At 35.6% G+C, this 20180-nt stretch overlaps 1 protein-coding gene across 1 annotated transcript in view; it reads right to left on the reverse strand.

Annotated features, from left to right (window-relative positions):
* Nucleotides 1–20180, reverse strand: part of DGKG (diacylglycerol kinase gamma) — a 141936-nt gene that overhangs the window by 43942 nt on the left and 77814 nt on the right. Inside the window, exons 12-13 of the mRNA XM_078155432.1 lie at nt 12171–12269; nt 2387–2494 (exon numbers count right to left, since the gene is read on the reverse strand). Of these exons, the coding sequence (XP_078011558.1) occupies nt 2387–2494; nt 12171–12269 (207 nt within the window). The remainder of the gene's footprint in view (nt 1–2386; nt 2495–12170; nt 12270–20180) is intronic.

Below are 20180 nucleotides of genomic sequence, written 5' to 3' on the forward strand. Positions count from 1 at the left end.
AAGCATTCCTGATGAAAAGACCAGAGCTGAACAGAAAATCTGATTTTCAAATACAAGATTCAAGAGAAGCATAAAAAGTAAATAGAAAAGAGAAATCATAAGGGATTCAATAAGGTTAAACTGTTTACATTTCTACATGGGAAGATGATATTTGTAAATCTTAAGAACTTAATCACTAATAAGGCAATTAGAAGAAGTGTACATAGACAGAAGACATGAGTTGAGTTGACTATGATAGGATGATATCCAAAAAATAAAATTAAGGGGTGAGAAAGAGGAAATCACTGGGAGAAAGGGGAAGGGAGAGGTAAAATGAGGTAAATTGTTTCAAATAAAAGAGGCACAAAAGAGCTTTTACAGAAGAGGGGAATATAGAAGTGGCAGACAATGCTTGAACCTTACTCTGATTAGAACTGGTTCAAAGAGGGAATAGCATACACACTCAGTTTTGTATTGAAATCTATCCTATCAACAGGAAAGTAAGAAGGAGAAGGATAAGAGAAGTGATTTACAAGAATACAAGTCATTCTCCAACTGATAAATGGTCAAAGGATATGAACAGGCAGGTTTTTAGTTGAGGAAATCAAAGCTATCTATAGTTATATAAAAATGCTTTAAATCACTGTTGAATAGAGAAATGCAAATTAAAACAACCTTGACCACCTTGTGATTAGCAGATTGGTTAATATGACAGAAAAGGAAAATGACAAATGTTGGAGAGGATGTGGGAAAATTGAGATACTAAAGCACTGTTGGTGGAGTTCTGAACTGATCCAATCATTCTAGACAGCAATTTAGAACTATGCCCAAAGGTCTATAAAACTGCATACCCTTTGATCTACCAATATTACTACTAGGTCTGTACAGGTCTGATACAGACCTAATAGTAATATTGGTGGGTCAAAGGGATGCCCATCAATTGGGGAATGGCTGAACAAGCGGTGGTACATGAATGTGATGAAATACTATTGTGCTATAAGAAATGATTAACATGATGCTTTTAGAAAAATGTGGCAAGACTTATACAAAGTGATGCAAAGTGAAGTGAGCAAAACCAGGAGAAGATTGTACACAGTACCAGCAACACTGTACAATGATCAACTGTGAATGACTTAACTATTCTCAGCAATACCATAATCTAAGCCAATTCTGAATGACTTATGATGAAAAATATTATTCACCTCCAGAGAAAGAACTGATGGATTCTGAATCTAGGTGGAAGCATAGTTTTTTTTAAACTTTATTTTTCTCATGTTTCCCTTTGGTCTATTTTCTTTCACATGACTAATATGGAAATATGTTTTGGATTACTGCACATGTATAACCTCTACCAAATTGTCTGCCTTCTCCATGAGGGAGAATGAGAGGGAAGGAGGGAGAGAATTTGTAAATCAAAAATTTAAAAAAAGAACATTAAAAACTGTTTTTACCTGTAATTAAGAAATTTTTTTTAAAGAAAGAAAGAAATTAGGAATATCTGTCTGGTACTGTTTGTAATGAAACTATGTGAGCTCTGTGTGATCATCATTTCCTTCAGTAAAGATTCACTAACCAATTCTTTATTGATAGGTGATCGACAGACATTTGCCCATCTACTCTTCTGTAGTCTTTGAAAAAACAACTAACAGTAACCAAACAATCCCATCCATTTGCTCTTTCTGTATCCTGGGATGTGGTTCGTTTACACCTGTGGACTTTAACTCTCAACTGAAAGTCAAGAGCACATTGATTATCAGTTGACTTTTCTTGGATTTCAATTCTCTGTTAGCTACTTTTCTTCAATCATTTACCATTCATAGAAAAAAAATTTGGGGGCAGAAAACCAGAAACAAAACCAGTGTTGAAAGTTTCTGACTCCTCTCTATCATGTCTTGTCCTTGTCCTCTCCACCTTGGACAGTGCTTCCATCTCTTCTTTGATTCTCCTCTTTTCCATGAATCTCTTACTTGAGTTTGTATCCTCACTTCTTAAGGCCTTGGAGCCATATTTCCCAAGAAGGACATTTTGGACATGCTATCTCTGCTCCCATTTCTACTGCCACCTCTGAATAGAAAAAGTGATTAAATCAATGGGAAAAAAATCTGACAAAAGCATATGATGTGAAAAAATTGAAAGGTAAAAGTCTTCCAGAAACATAATTTTAAACATTACTGGAAATGATGGGAAAATATCAGACAATAAAATAAGTTGGAGAAGAAATGCAAAAATGAAATATTCAAATTGGAAGGGGGGAACAGTAGGAGGGACAGATTCTAAATTCATGTAAAACAAGTTTATTTTATAAAAGAGATGTAGCTGATGTAAAACAAAGATAAAATTTATTTTAAAAATAGAAGAAAAATGGTTAATAAGTTAAAAATGGAAATTTCAGAGAAAACTACTGTACCTCCAATTCATGTACATCCTTGGTTGAAGAACTGGGTTCAGCATTGGTTATGGCATCATCAGGGTTTGAACTAGGGATGGTGGTGGACGAGCTTTCTTCCTTCCTTTCCTTTGAGGAAAGACAAATAGAAAAAAGACCATAAATACGGGACACAATAAATATTACCATCATTAGCCAAGACAACTGAAACAGAAGGAAGCAACAATGACAATGTCTTAGGGTTTGGTAAAGCACTTTCCCCAGAAGAGACTGGTCCACTGAAGACCAAGAAAAGTCTCAGTTGGATTTTCCTAGGGTTCTTCAGGTTACTTCCGATGCTTGGCCTCACCTCAGCTTACTTCTGCAGGCTGTAGGTTATGTGTGGAGGAAACATTGATGTACAAAAATGACAAATGAGAGATAGAATCACATGCAATTAGTGGCTTTGTCCGGAACAGAAAATGAAGATGATGTGGCATCTATGCTCACTTCTGTCTTATTATTTCATTCATTAAAAAGAATGGTAGAAATAGGAAACAGGAATGTGGAGATGGAAGAGCAAACATCAAAGTAAAATTGAAAGAAAAGTTTGAAAAGTTTTTTATTCATTAATTTTTTAAAAAAATTAATTTAATTTCTTATTCTGAGCTTATATAACAAAAAAGTATTTCCATATACATAGTAGCACAAAAAGATAAATTTCCACTTGCTTTTTAAAAAAATGTATATAATAACTTCTGCATGTTACTTTCAAAGCTATTCTGTTTTCCTTTTCTTCTTCTGGACTTCCTTCACTGTTCTCTTTGTGCATTTAAAGCAAGGTTTAATGGTCTTTTTTGCCACTGCTGTTGCTAAGCTCTCCTTCTACCATGTTATGCCACAAACAAACCAACAAAAACCTACAAGAGAAAGGAGAGAAAAAAACCCTTGTAACAAATAAGCATAATCAAGCACAGTGGCCATGCCCTCATAATATATAATCTCTTCTTGCATCTCTAGTCCGTCCTCTCTCTACAAGAGAACACACTGCATCACTGGTCCTCAGGAAACATGGTTGGTCATTGAGTCTTCCAGATTTTGTTTTGCCTTCAGAATTGTCCTTCCTGCTCATTCACTCTGTATCAGTTCAGACTACCCAGTACTCTCTGAAATGATCTCAGCATTTCTTATGGTGCAATAGCATTCCATTACATTTATATAATACAATTTGTTGAGCCATTTTCCAATTGTTTGGTCATCTTAGGTTGTAGCAGTAGCAGTAGCAGTAGCAGTAGTAGTAGTAGTAGTAGTAGTAGCAGCAGCAGCAGCAGCAGCTGTAGCTTCTTCTTCTTCTTCTTCCTCCTCTTCCTCTTCCCCCTTCTTATCTCTTGCTCTGTCTGCTCTTTTTGTTGCTCTCTTTTTCTTTCTTTTCTCCCTTTTTCCTTCCTTTTCTTCCCTCCTCCTCTTTTTCTTCTTCCCCATTTTAATGTCCTTTCACGATTAGGAAATGTGTTTTGCTTGAAGCTATTCCCTTCCTGGTATTATCTTCTCTCATTATGCTCCACTCCCTAATCTCCACTTCTTTCTCTGTTGAGTTTCATGAATTTCCATACCAAACTGCATGTGTTATGCATATTCAGTTCTCCGAATGCTTTACATGAGAATAATGTTTAACTGATGCCTGTTTCCACTATTTAGCCCTCTTATGTATGCTTTTCCTTTTTGATCACGGCTATGAGAAATTCTTCCTCTTTTCTACGAAGTATATTCCTTTTATTCTCCCTTCTTTTTTTCCCATCATCGAATCCACAGAACAGAATTCGTCTGTTCCTGGTTCTGTTTTTCTTTGCAATGTTGTCTCAGTTCTCACTTCTACTGCCACGTCTGAGAGATGGTGAGCAAATCAAGGAAAAATTTAACAAAACTCTTTGATGTAAAAAATTGAAAAGATAAAAGTTTTTCAGAAATACAACTTTAAATACTATTGGAAATTATGGGAGAAATACCAGAGGATAAAGAGCAAATCAAAACATTGATCAACTCTAACATTGTCAAGACAACCCCCCCCAAGCACTAAACAAGAAATTGTTTCTTAGAGATACAAATAAAAACATTTAGAACAATGACAATATCCGGTAAATGTCCTCGAAGAGTTTAGGGGAAAGGAAGAAATCTGCATACAAATATATCAAAGTAAAATTGTAATAATAAAGCATAGAATCTTGTGAACAAAGACTTGGATTATCTGGTCCAAGCTAAACACAAAAAGAAATCAGTCTTACATCTGATATGCGGTCACTGAGTCTCCCCTGGAAAATCTAAAGTGAAGTCCATATCTCCCAATACAGTCCATTTTATTTTGCTTTATAGAGCTTCACTAATCATATTTCTATATAGATATTTACACAGAGAGACTGATTCACCCACAGACATTCCTAGAATCATAGAATTTAAAGATCTGTATTCTATTTTTATCTATGCATTTTCAAGTTTTTCTGAAAGATAAACTTCTAACATAGATAATGCTTGATTTTATTTTATCTGTGAGAAATGGTTTTAAAAATCTGCCACTATGAGTAATAAGATAGCCTGACTATTTAATGTACTTTTAGTTTTCTTCAAATCCCTCTATTTTTCAATCTTATTGAAGTGTTTTCTTTATACAACACAATCATTTCCTGACACATCACCCACTTAATACTCTTACTTTCTGGCTTAACTCCATGCCATCTGTGTCTTTTTAACTTGGGCTATCATCTCTGCATTCCCCCTCCACCAACCAGAAGCTTGGGCTCTGCTCCTTTGTCCCCCAGCTTTGATAGGTGAGTTGTTGTCTTATCTTGGCATGGCCTAGGCCTTGACACCACGCCATGTCCATGTGCCACCTCCATGTGCCACTTCCACTTCAAGTTCCCCTTTATGTGTTGTCTTCTTCCATATAAGCTTCTTGAGGGCAGGGACTCTTTTTCTTGATTGTATTTCTATCATAGCCCTTAGCAAAGAGCCTGCACATAGGAAACATTTCATAAATACTCTCTCTCTCTCTCTCTCTCTCTCTCTCTCTCTCTCACTCCCTCCCTTTATCTCTCACTTCTCTCTATATATTTGTCTATGTCTATGTGGCTGTCTACATATATAGCTATGATTTATCCATGTATGTATTTATGCATGCATGCATCCATCCAACTACTTATCTGTCTGTCTGTCCATCCTCCTGTCCCTCTATCTTTCTTGTAACAAAGAGAAACAGTTAAGCAAAACCAGCTGACAGAATGAGCTCATCTGATAGCACATGCCACCCTCCACAGCCATAGTCCACAACTTCTCTAAAATGAAGGGTGTGTATTTCACCATCTGTTCTCTGTGGCCAAAATCTGCCACTAGAATTCCTTTGAGTATGGCTGCCTTTTATCACTATTTCCACTTGTTGTATTCACTCTGTACATTGTTCATATTTCATTTTCCATCATTTCATACAATTTTTACATTTCTCTGAATTCTTCACATTCATGCCCATTTCTTACGGCCCAGTACTGTCCCATTTCATCATTCAGATCATGATTGGCTCTGGATCCTTCCATGACAGCTTTTCCTTCTGTGTGTTGTTTTCCCCCATTTAGAGGGTGAGCTCCTTGAGAGCAGGGACTGTCTGGCTTTTCTATCTCTATACCCAGCACTTAGCAAAGCTTGTTGCAGTATATGGTGTAAGTTGTTGGGCCAAGCCTCATTTTTACCCCATTTTCCCAGTAATTCTTATCAAAGAGGGAGATTTCCTCCCAAGAGTTTGTGCTCTTGGATTTATCAAGCCCTGCACGATTGTGCTCTCTTCCTTCTAGGTTTTGTTTCTTTGGCCTATTCTTTTCCTATTTTTAAAAATAATTACCAAATGTTTTAGATAATTATTGCTTTATAATATGGTTTCAGATACCGTAATTCTTTTATTCTCTTCAGTCTTTTTTTTTCCCCATTCAATTTTAGGACAGCTGTAATATTTAGGAAGTTTTCCCTAAATTCAAGCCAAACTCTGCAACTCTGACCCACTTGCTCCTAATTTTATGTTCTGTGGCTCAGCAAAAAAGGCCTAATTTCTCTTCTGCATGACTGAACCCACAACATTTGAAGACATTTATTATTTTTCCCTTCTGCCTTCCTTTTTTTTCAAGGTAATCATCACTACTTCCTTCAAATGCAGCCACCCCCCCTCTGGGCAAAATTCCAGGTGTCTAATGAGGGCAGAGTGTAAGAGGGTTATGTTCTCACTCATTCTGCGTACTGGGCTTCTCTTAATATAGCTTTTTGGGCTGCCATGTCACATCGCTGATGTGTATCTCTTCCCCCACTTATACACTGGGTTGAGCTTCTAACATGACATCTCCTAAGTATCCTTACTGAGCTATTGATGGAAAGACCCAAAAAAGCCACTCTTGGGAAGATACAAGGGGCTTGGGAAACCTAACCACCATGCAACTATCCACCTCGTGGGTCCAGGAGAGAGACAGGGACTCTATCACCTGGCTTTTCCATGTGAATCTCTGGATAACTTTTTTTTACAGATTTTTTTTTTTTGGCAATTGGGGTTAAGTGACTTGCCCAGGGTCACACAGGTAGTAAGAGATATTAAAAGGTGAATGAATGAGGAACAGCAGATTTTAGGGAGGTCACTATACCTGTAATTCATTTTCATCCATTGTCATTTGATTGGGTTGTTTGTGGGGCATGTTTTAAATGATCTTGAAGTTCAAACTCACAATCTTTATTGTAAACTTTTCTCTCCTTTGGGAAGAGAGAAGAAAAAAAAACTCAACCTTGACTCAGAACATAAACAGCTAATAAATATATTTAAGAAAAACAGACACAAAAATGAGTGTCTTGTATTGGGTGGAGGAACAAGAAGGATCCTATGACCTAAAGAAGGTCTAAAGTGGCTTATGAGGGAGAGGGTATGGGCATTTTTCAAGCAATTTCTACTGCCTGCCCTCAGCTCAGCATGAAATTCTTGGCTGTGGGTGACAGCAAGGAGAGCCATTGATAGACAACAATAGCTAACATTTATGTAGTGCTTCACATATATTATCTCATTGATATTCACAACAATTCTTTGAGATAGGTCCTATTATTAGCTCCATTTTATAGATGAGGAAATCGAGGCAAATCTGAGAGGTTAAATCGACTTGTCCAGGTGCCTGAAATAGAAGCTGGACTCAGATCTTCCTGACTCTAAATCCAACCCTTTATCCACTGTGCCACAAAAATCCCTGAGAGATGGAATCACATACAAATAAAACCTTTGCTAGCAAACTAATTTAGAAAGGATTGTTGTTACTAGCTTGGGCCTTGAGTAGAAATCCCATGCTGTCCTGATTGGTGAGATCCTACTATACTTAGAGAACACCAGACCCCCAATCATGCTCTGTCCTAGCCATCTTCCCCTTCTTGCTACTACTGCTAATAGAAATCCTGTCCCAGGGCTGGGTTATTTTGATTGATAAGAATCTTCTATATCTGCACCACCTCAGACCCCTGACTATACTCTATCCTAGTCACCTGGACATTTTAACTTCATTTGTTCATGTGTTACCCTCCCACTCCATTTTTCCTTTTCCCCATTCCAAAGCAATAATTGAACCAATGCTACTATTGCTTCTAAAAATGATTTGACTAACTGAATGCCCTAGACTCCACCTACCATATTTGTGACTTCCCAGGTCAAATTGCTCTACTATGGCTCCTATTCCCTCAAATGTATTGTCTTCCACCTTAGAATATAATAAGTTCCTCTTTATTACTCCACCTACCTTGTAGCATTGAATGATTATAGACTCTAAAGTGGCAGATAGCCTTAATTCAACAAAAACTACTCCCATGCATTTGAATGCCATTAATTTTAGTCTCAAATTTAAAGAAACCATTGTGAAATAAATAAATGCCTGATCTTGCTACACCTTGTGACCTAGCTTACTCTTTCCATATAGCCTACTTTGGTGGGAGAAAGAGGTTCAATGAAAGTCTTTGAAGACTATACTTTTTACAGCATCCTAAATAATCTGGCAAGCTCCTGCTCTTGATAAAGCAAATAGGTGTACCTCAGTTAACTCAGTTGCAGGGTTTCTGGTCTTGAACTTTATTTTTTTTTTTGCTTTAATGAGTGTGATGCCACATCATTTCAATTTTCTTTTCTCACAGTGGGTTCTTTAAGAGGCATGGTTGTTTTAGAGGTGGGGGGATGCTAGAGAGTGCTGTCACAGACATGCTCCATGTGAACAAAGTCTGGAGAAAGTATATGAGGTTGCTTTATTGGATCAAACTGTTACATGTAGCTCATTGCCTCTTAAGAAGGCTGATTTGTTCAGTGTTTTTAAAAAATTAATAACCTGTTCTTCCGACTACTTTGAAGTTGGATTTGAGAAATGGTTTTGGATGAAATTAGGTATGCTGTATGGACAATAAACTCACCGTGACCTAAAAAAAATAAAAATAAAAAAAGAACGTAAGTTCCTTGAGAACAGGGACTATTACTCTTTTGTATTTGTATCCTTGGTACTTAGCACAATACCTAGAAATATACAAACATTTAATAAACGCATTTCCTTTCATTTGATTAATTTTTTAACTCATTCATTATTTCTTTCTACCATTACTATTACTACTACTAGTAATATAGTAGAAACTCTGCAACATATGACAGGTTGAAAAATTTAGTACTTATGGAATACCTAAGAAGTCATGATCAAATGTGCAAAACTATATAGCAGAAACCTATTATTCATCCCTTGTGAATTAACAGTTAGATTTATACTGCAGATATGAGCACTAGTATCTTTATGAATTGAACACATAAACCCTATTGCACTCAGAGCACCATCGAGGACAGAGGTGTATATAATTGATGAGACCTAACACTGATCCTTAAAAAGCTAAGAACAATGTTCTTAAATTATGTTGTCATACCAAATACTCATAACCTCCAAATCACATGGGATGAAAAACTCCCAAAATATAACCTAGTGGGAGAAATCAAAGCCATGTAGGAAAAATTAGAAGTGTCTCTCATCCCTGTCACCTTGCCTTCTACTGGAGTGATTCTGAGGATGCCTTTCAGCGAACTTGCAGAGGACAAGATTCTGTTCAACATTTCTAGCCAATGGTTTTAGCTGCCTGTGCAACATTCCACTAAACATTAAATATAAAAAAATCAATAGCAGGAGAATGCCTATTCTTAAGACCATTTGCATCTGAAGTATGAAAACAATAATAACAACGACTTGCATTTATGTAATTGTTCAGTCATTTTTGAGTGGTGCCCAATTCTTCATGACTCCATTTGGGGTTTTCTTGGCAGGGATACTGGAGTGGTTTGCCATTTCCTTCTCCAGCTCCAGGAGGAAACTGGGGCCAACAAGGTTAATTGACTTGCCCAGGGTCACACAGTTAATAAGTGTCTGAGGCCAGGTTCAAACTCATGAAGAAGAGTCTTCCTGATTCCAAGCCCAGTGCTCTATCCACTGCAGTGCCACCTTGCTGCCGATTTATGTATTGCTTTAATATTAATAACTAGCATTTGTGTGGTGCTGTAAGGTTTGCAGTGCACATCATGTAATTTGATTCTTACAACAATATCATAAAGTAAGCATTATTGTCATCTCCATTTTATAGATGAGGAAACTGAGAATTAGAAAAGTTAGATCAGAGAATTTTCCTCAGATTACAAAGCCAGTAAATGTTCAAGGCTGCATTTGAAGCCAGGTCTTCCTGATGCAATATCCAATGCTCTATCCACAACGATGATGCTATCCCTTCATTAATTTGCATTTCTATTGTTCTTTTATGCTTGTTGTGCAACAAATTATCTCTGAAGTAGATTAAATGACTGTTCTTTGTTACAGAATAAAATCATTGGGATATAAGCTCATCTTCAGTAGTCTCCTTGAAAGTATCTTTGGGACAGCTATGATAGCTGACAGCATGGCAGATATGAAATAGCTAGTTGGTACAGTGGATAGAGCATTAGCTAACCCTATTGGAGGAGTCAGGGAGACCTGAGTTCAAATCCAGTCTCATACACTTACTCTATAAGCTAATAAACCCAGCCTACTAGGTGGACATGCTATTTAATCTCTGAATCTCCCAGTTTTCTCAGTTGTATAATGGGGATAATAACACCTGTCTCCCAGAGTTGTTAGAGGGATTACATGAGACAATATTGTAAACATTTAGCATAATGCTCGGCACATAATAGGTGCTTAGTAAATGTTGTTCCCTTCTTCTTTCCTGCTTTTGTTAGTATGTTATAATATCCAGAGTCTTTTCATTATAACCCTGAGACAAAGATATTGCTGACTTGCCCATAGTAACATAGCTAACCCATTTCAGGCCTGCAACTTTAACCTAGATCTCTTAACTACAAGTATAGTTCTCTTTCCACTCTACGTGCTATCTTTCTGACATTAATTTAGCACTTACTAGGTGCAGTGCATGCATGTAGGTAGAGTCAGCCCCCCTAGATAACCAATGAGCAGAGGAAGAACCTGTATGACCACCAAGGTGGAACAAGTGATTACTGAGATGGAGGTGAGGAGAACATATTCTACTCACTATTAACATCAGAGCTGCTCCATCTACTGCTGCTCTGCCCTGATTCCTCCCCTGTAGTTAGCAAATTCTATCCATCTTCCCACTTACTCTCCTTATTCTAGGAATCCCTGACTGCCTCTACTAAACCACCCCAACATCTACTACCTGTTCTCAACCCTACACCTGTAATCCCAAACTCCAGCTCTGCCTGCCTCTTCCATTATGCTTTCTGAAATACTTGTTCAATTATTAACAAACTTTCCTTCATTTTAGATCTTCCCTCACACTCCTCTCATCTTCTGTTATTCATAGAGGCATGATTGCTCTACTTCTGAGATCTTGATAACTCTATGATTTGACTTCACTTTTCTCCATTCCCAATCTTGACCCTGTGGTTGATGAGTTCAACTATACACTAACCTCAGCTCTTCAATTCTTGCTCCCTTGTCCTTCCCAGAGCCTAGCCTTCTACTATCCATTTCCAAAGTCCCTCTGCATGTGCTATTGAATGTGGCTAGAGGAAGTCATGCAACTATAAAGATTAAGACCCCTCCAAATTTATGTTATCTAACCTTAATTGGGTCTTCAATGCAGCAAGGCATTTTACTCCTTTTACATCTCCCTAATTGATCCTCTAGCATATCTTACAAATCTTCTCTTCTCTTCCTTCTGTAAGCCTTATATGCCATCTCTTCCACAACCCTCTCAGCTGAGGATCTCACTTCATACTTTACTCAGAAAATAGATGTCACCTGTCATAAGCTCCCTCTTCTTCCCTTCTCCTCATCTCACAACCCTTAATATCATCTTCTACTCCCTGTCCTTTTAGTAAGTCTCTGAATAAGAGGTGGCTCTTCTTCCTGCCAAGGTCAAACTCTACATGCATCCTCAGTTTTATGCCTTCCTGTGCTCTCCAGCTGATGGAATCACTATCATCATATCTGTTGCTCTAATTTTCATTCTTTCCCTGTCTCTTCTTTACTTGCCTGCTGTTGACAAACATGTTCTATTAAATCCTATTGATTCTAGTTTGTCAATAATAAACATTTATTAAGTGCCTACTATATGCCAGGCTAAGTGCTGAGGATACAAAAAGAGGCAAAACAATTTTTTTACCTCTGTCTTGTTCTCTCTTAGGACTATTTCATTTTGGTCTTTGTATCACCAAAACTTAGCACAATTTTTGGCACATAGTACATGTTTAAGGAATGATTTTTAAATGAATGAATTAATGAAAGAATAGTAATATGCTCACCAGAACCATGGGGAATATAGAAGTTGGCAGGAGAATATGGTCTCTGAGTTGGCCACCATCACATTCTGCTGAAATGTAGGAGGCACATCTTTTGTGAATCTGAGGAGAAAGGAAAGGCCAGAGAGGACAAGGGATGAGATGAAGGGAGAGAACCATCTGTGGGTCATAGCAGTTAGCAAGGTGCTCACTTAATTTCCCCAGTACCACTATACTGAATTTCTGGGGTTCATAATCATATACCACAACTTGTTCAGCCATTCCCCAGTTGATGGTCATTCTCTCAATTTTACATTTTTTTACCACAACAAAGAGAGCTGCTATAAATATTTTTTAAATATTTTTATCTCTTTGAGATGCAGACCTAGTAGTGGTATTGCTGGGTCAAAAAGTACACATAGTTTTTTATAAGCCTTTGGGCATAGTTCTAAATTTTTCTCCAGAATGGTCAGACTAGTTCACAATTCCATCAACAATGCATTAATGTACCTAGTTTTCCATATCCCCTCCAGTATTTGTTATGTTCCTTTTCTGTCTTGTTAACCATACTGATAGGTGGGAGGTGGTACCTCAGAGTTGTTTTAATGTACATTTCTCTAATTATTAGTGATTTAGAGCATTTTTATGTAACTACTGATAGCTTTGAATTCTTTTGAAAACTGTCTGCTCATATCCTTTGACACTTGGGGAATGGCTCTCATTTTTTATAAATTTGGTGCAGTTCTTTAAATATTTGAGGAATGAGGCCTTTATCAGAGAAACTTGCTGTAAAATCCACTACCCCTAGCTTCCTAATTTCCTTCTAATTTTGACTACATTGGTTTTGTTTGCACAAAACCTTTCTAATTTCATTAATCAAAATTATTCGTTTTACTTCCCATCATACTCTTTTCCCCTTATTTGGTTATAAACTCTTTCCTTATCCATAAATCTGAGAGGCAAATGTTTTCAGGCTCCCCTAATTTTCTTATGCTATCATCCTTTATGTCTAAATTATATACCCATTTTGAGTTTATCTTGGTATCCGGTGTGAGATGTTGGTCTATGTTTAGTTTCTGCCAAACTGCTTTCCAGTTTTTTTCCAACAGTTTTTGTCAAATAGAGCTCTTGCCCTCAAAGCTCGGATCTTTGGGTTTATAAAAATCTAGATTACTATAGTCATTTACTACTGTTTATTGTGTACCTATAATCTCTCCCACTGATAAGCCACTCTGTTTCTTAGCCAGTACCAGATTGTTTTGATGATTATCATTTTGTAATACGGTTTGAAATCTGGCACTGTTTAGCCATATTCCTTCACATTTTATTTTCACGGATTCGTTTGATATTATTGACCTTTTTGTTCTTCCAGATGAATTTTATCATTTTTTTCTAGCTCTATAAAATAGTTCCTTGGTAGTTTGATTAATACGGTACTGAATAAGTAAATTAATTTAGGTAGAATTATTATTTTTATTATATTGGCTTGGCTTAGCCATGAGCAATTAATATTTCTCAGTTGTTTTAGATTTGTCTTTATTTGTGTGGAAAGTGTTTTATAGTTGCATTCATATAGTTCCTGGGTATGTCCAGGCAGGTAGATTTCCAAGTATTTTATACTACATTTAGTTTACATGGAATTTCTCTTTCTATCTTTTCCTACTGAGTATTGTTGGTAATATACAGAAATGCTGATGATTTATGTGGGTTTATTTAAAAACCTGCAACGTTGCTTAAGTTGCTAATTGTTTCAATTTTTTTTGTTGATTCTCTAGGGCTCTCTAGGCATATCATCAATATCATCTGCAAAGAGTGATAGTTTTGTTTCTGTGGTGCGTATTCTTACTCCTTCATTTTTTTCTTATCTTATTGTGAAAGCTAGCATTTTTAGTATAATACTAATTAATAACAGTATTGCTATTAAAGATAGTATTTGCTCTCGGTTTTAGATGGATACTACTTATTTTAAGAAATGCTCCATTTATTCCTATTCTTTTTAGTGTTTTTAATAGGAATGGGCGCTGTATTTTATCAAAAGCTTTTTGCATCTGTTGATGTAATCATACAATTTTTGTTGTTTTTGTTATTGATATGGTCAATTATAGTTTTCCTAATATTAAACCAATCCTTAGTTCTTGGTATAAATCTTATCTGGTCATAGAATATGATCTTTGTGATATATTGCTATATAGCCTTGTTGCTAGTATTTTATTTAAAAATTTTGCATCAAAATTCATTAGGGAAATTGATCTCTAGTTTTCTTTCTGTTTTTGTTCTCTCTGGTTTAGATATAAATATTATATTTATATCATTGAAGGAATCTGGTAAGACTCTTTCTTTACTGTTTTTTTAAATAGTTTATATAGCATTGTAATGAATTGTTCTTTGAATGTTTAGTAGAATTCACTTGTAAATCCATCTGGTCCTGAGGACTTTTTCTTACAGAGCTCATTGATGACTTGTTCAATTTCTTTTTTTCTATGGTAGGGTTATTTGTGTATTCTATTTCCTCTTCTGTGAATCTGAGCAATTAAATTAAAAAAAATTAAAAAATATTCATCCGTTTCACTTAGATTGTCAGTTTTGTTGATATATATTTGGGCAAAATAACTCCTAATAATTGCTTTAATTTCATCTTCATTGGTGGTGCATTCACCCTTTTCATTTTTAATACTTGCAATTTGGCTTTCTTCTTTTTTTAAATCAAATTAACCAATGGTTTATCAATTTTATTGTTTCTAAAAATAAAACCAGGGGAAAGATTCTGAGGACATGGCACAGTAGGTCAGAAAATCCCAAGCTCTTAAGATTTGCTCCCACAAATGAGATAAAATAGTGCCTCAGAGTAGCAAAAATATATGAGAGTAGGGGCAGAACAGGGGTCTTCCTGGGACAATTGGAGAAAATTTGAAGAAAAATTCCAGGATGAAGTTTGGTCCCTGTGAAAAGTAAACACCTTCAGGCTAGGTTATCTTAAACAACGAGCAGTGAGCCTTGGAGTTAGCTGTGTTGGGAGGCTGCCTGGCCCCAGTCACAGGAACTTTTACTCCTGGGATAGTGAGAGAAGTTTAACTTCTGAGCCAGGGAAGATCGAGGGAATCTCTTCTAACAAGGAACACCAGATTCAGCTGTGCTGTGGAGACACAGCCAGGGGCAAGAAAGAACCAGACATGCCCAGTGAGTGCAGAAGCAGTGGGGTACCCTGGGCAAGTCACTTAACCCCAATTGCCTAAAAAAAAGGTTTAAGAAGCAGTGGGGTGGGGACACCACTGGCTATAGGCATTTACAGGAGGCTGGAGGCCTTGGTTTTGGTTCAATGCCAGAGGGGAGAACTGAAAGAGGATCTGAGGCCAGAGGCACTATCCCCCATACCCTAAGACAAGAGGTAATTACAAAAACTAAACTATTATAAATAAAAAAATAATGAACAGGCAAAGGAGAAAGAATTCAACCATGGAGAGTTACTTTGGAAATAGAGAAGACTGTGCCTCATTTTCACAGGAAGATACTGAAGTTAAAAAAAAAAACCTTCTTCTACCCCAAAGAGTAATATCATATGGCCATCTGCCCAAAAAGAATTCATAGAACTTAGAAAAGACTTTAAAGATCAAATGAGAGAGATTGAGGAAAAACTTAAAAAAATAACAACAATAAAGAAAAACAAGAAGATTATGAAAAGAAAGTCAACCAATTAGAAAACGTGACCCAGAATCTTAAGGAAGAAAATGATTTCTTGAAAATCAGAATTGGGCAAGGGGAAGCCCACAAAGTTATAAGAGATCAAGAAATAATGAAACAAAATATAAGGAATGAAAAAATAGAAGAGAATGTGAAATATCTCATAAGAAAAACAACTGGTCTGGAGAACAGATGAAGAAGAGAAAACATAAGAATAATTGGGCTACCTGAAAGCCATGATCAAAAATAAAATCTTGATACAATAATATAAGAAATAAGTAAAGAAAATTGTCCTGAAGCATTAGAACAAGAGGGGAAAGTAGAAATAGAAAACATCCACCAATCACTACCTGAAAGAGAGCCAAGGAGGAAAATATGCAGGAATATTATAGTCAAATTTTGAAACCCCCGGCTCATGGATAAAATACTACAAGCAACAATAAAAAAAAAACACAATTTAAATATGGTGGTACCACAATTAGAATTACATAAGACCTAGCAGCAGCTACACTAAAAGACCATAGGTCTTGGAACACTCTATATCAAAGAACAAAATAACTGGTTAAATAGGTTAAAGTGGGGTATAAAACGATGTTTACAGTATGGGAATGGGAGGATAAGGGAGGGATCTTTGGAGGAGGGTAGGTTAAGTAATAGGAGGGCAAGGTAGTAGGTAGAAGTAAAGTAAAGAAGAAGATGAGTCAGGAGGGATAGGAAATAAGAGGTATGCACAAACATAAAAACAATTATCAGAAGTAGAATTTGTTAAGGAAAGTATATGTCTAAATATGTATGTATGCGTGTTTATATGTATGTACATATACAAATGTGTATGTATGTACACAAATGTATATGTGTAAGTATATATCTATAGATAAATATACCTGCACTTAATTGTAGCCTTCTGAGATGGTGGGGGCAGGGGATGAAGGGGGAAAAAGAACAAAGTAAAAAGTGCGCAGCAGAGAACAAAAGAAAATGTACAAGGAAGCAAAGATAGATGGTTCTCAACATAACACATAGTATTTATTACATAGGCTTTCTTGAAATGGAAATTTATTGCTATATATTTTGAATCCTCTCTTACATTCTACTGTGCACATGACATGCTTTTTTTCTTTTCTTATTTTGTATTTAAGCTTATAATATGTTTCTTTTTCTTTTCTTATTGTGTACTTAAGTTTTAGTATGTAAGTCTAAAATTACAAGAAGGAAAAAATAAAACCAACTTCTAGTTTTGTTTACTAGTTTAATGGACTTTAATTTTACTTTCAATTTTATTGACCCATTATTTAATTTTCAGGATTTGTATTTTGGTGTTCAAAAAATTTTGATTTGTTCTTTTTCTAGTGTTTTTTTTTTCAGTTGCATACCCGATTTACTGGTCTGCTCTTTCTCTTTTTTATTAATGTGTTTAGAAAAATAAAATTTCCCAAGTGCTGCCTTTCATCCCACAAATTTTGGCATGTTGTCTCATTATTATTTTAATGAAATTATTGATTATTTCCATGATTTGTTCTTTGACTCACTCATTCTTTAGAATTAGATTATTTTGTTTCCAATTAATTTTTAATCTGGCCCTTATTGAATGTCATTTTTACTACATTATGATTTGAAAGAGGTACATTTAATATTTCTGCTTTTCTGCATTTATTTGTGAGGTTTTCAATGCCCTAATACATGGTCAATTTTTGTGAAGGTGCAATAGACAGTTGAGAAAATGGTATACTCCTTTCTATTCCCATTTGATTTTCTCCAGAGGTCTATTGTATCTAACTTCTCTAAAATTCTATTTATCTCAATTTCTTTTTCTAAAATTTATTTTAGGATTAGGTTTATCTAGTTCTGAGAGGGCTGAATTGAAGTCCTCTACTAGTATTGTTTTACTGTCTATTTCCTACTCTAATTCATTTAACTTCTTTAAGAATTTATATGCTACACAATTTGGTGCATATATGTTTAGTATTGCTATTACTTCATTGTTTATGGTACCTTTTTGCAAAATGTAATTTTCCCGATTAGGTCTATTTTTACTTTTGCTTTGTTTGAGATTATGATTACTATGGTTGCCTTTTTTACTTTAGTTGAAGGATAATTCATAGATTCTAATCCAGCCTCTTATTTTAACTCCATGTATGTCTTTTTGTTGCCAGTGTGTGTCTTATAAACAACTCATTGTTGGCTTTTGGTTTCTAATCCATTCTATTATCCACTTCAGATTTATGGAGGGGAAGATGCAGGGGCAGAGTGAATAAAACTTAAACCTTAATCCCATTAAAATTGGCTCAAAGGAGAAATAACGTACACACCCAGTTGGATATAGAAATTTATCTTCTCCTATCAGGAAGTAAAAAGGAATGGGGATAATAGAAAGGGGAGGGGGGACTGATAAATGGGAGGGTAGATTGGGGAAGAAAGTGATTAGAAGTGGGTGAGAGAGAGGGGGAAAAACAAGTGAAAAATAGCATGGAGGGAAATACACAATTAGTTATCATAACTATAAATGTGAATGGGATGAACTCATGCATAAGACTGAAGTAGATAGCAGAATGGATTAAAAAACAGAATCCTACAATATGTTGTTTATAAGAAACACATTTGAAGCAGAGAGATACACATAGGGTAAAAATAAGGGGCTGAAGCAGAATCTATTATGCTTCAAAGAAAGCAGGGGTAGCAATCATGATCTCAGACAAAGCAAAAGCAAAAATAGATCTAATTAAAAGAGATAAAGAATAAACTATATTTTGCTGAAAGGTACCATAGACAATGAAGTCATATCAATACTAAACATATATGCACCAAACGGTATAGCATCTAAATTTTTGAAGAAGTTGAATGGGTTACAGCAGGAAATAGATAATAAAGCTATACTAGTGGGGAATCTCAACTTTCCCCTCTCAGAACTAGATAAATCCAACCAAAAAATAAACAAGAAGGATGTTAAGGAGGTGAACAAAATTCTGGAAAAGTTAAATATGATAGATCTCTGGAGAAAACTGAATGGGGATAGAAAGGAATATACCTTTTCCTCAACAGTACATAGCACCTACACAAAAACTGACTATGTATTACAACATAAAAACCTCACAATCAAATGAAGAAAAGCAGAAATAGTAAACACATCCTTTTCAGATCATAATGCAATGAAAATTACATTCAATAATGGACAATGGAAAGAGATTAAAAATTAATAGGAAATTAAATAATCTAATCATTAAAAAACCAAGTGACTCAAAGAATAAATCATAGAAACAATCAATAATTTCATTCAAGAAAATGACAACAATGAAACAACATAGCAACATTTGTGAGATATAGCTAAAATGGAATTTGGGGGAAATTTTATATTTTTAATTGCTTACATCAATAAAATAGAGAAAAAGCAGATGAATGAATTGGGGCATGCAACTAAAAAAAAACTAGAAAAAGAACAACTTAAACGTCTCCACTCAAACACGAAATTGGAAATCTTGAAAATCAAAGGAGAGATTAATAAAATTAAAAGTAAGAAAACCATTGAACTCATAAATAAGACTAGAAGCTCATTTTCATTAATTTGGTATAGCTCTGAGAAGCAAGTAAACTTGGGTGATACTGCCATTTTTGCATACTGGCATAACTTACGTATGATCGATTAAAATTTTCCCAATTATTTAGGTCTGTCTATATTTCTGCAAAGATTGTTTTATAGTTAGATTCATATAGACTGTCAATGAATCTTGCTAGACAGAGTCCCAAGTATTTTATAGTTTCTGTAGTTATTTTAAATGGAATTTTTTCTTCCTAGCTCTTCTTGTTGGATTATTTTGGCTATATAGAAATGCTAATAACTTAAGTGGCTTTATCTTATATCCTGCAACTTTCCTGAAATTATTATTTCAATTAATTTTTAGTTGGCTCTCTAGGCTTCTTGGAGTAAACCTTCATATCATCTTACTACTATAACTAGCTTTGTTAGCATTGTGGTAAATAGTAGTGGCACCCTGAGCATCTTTGTTTCACCCCTAATCTTACTGGGAAGACTTTTAACTTTTTCAACCTGTTGAGACATGTACTCTGAGACTTGGTGACTACTGTGTGAACATAATGTCAGATTATAGGCAGCAGCAGGATTGATACTTCCAGGGTCTGTTTTTGGATCCCCCTCAGTACTGTTCCTTCATAGAATCTCAAAAGTCTGAAGTTGTAAAGGAACTCAGGGACCATGGACTCCAACTATACCCCAAAGGAATGATCAATATAACTAAACCAACTAGTGATTGCCTAGCATCTGTTTGAAGACCCCCAGGGCAGGGGAACTCTATCTTTTGAGTCAGTTCATATCACTACTCAACAGCTCTGTCAGAAAGTTTT

This window comes from Phascolarctos cinereus, unplaced genomic scaffold (genome assembly GCF_003287225.1).
Source record: "Phascolarctos cinereus isolate Bilbo 61053 unplaced genomic scaffold, phaCin_HiC Scaffold_5;HRSCAF=322, whole genome shotgun sequence".
NCBI classification, from domain to species: Eukaryota; Metazoa; Chordata; class Mammalia; order Diprotodontia; family Phascolarctidae; genus Phascolarctos; species Phascolarctos cinereus.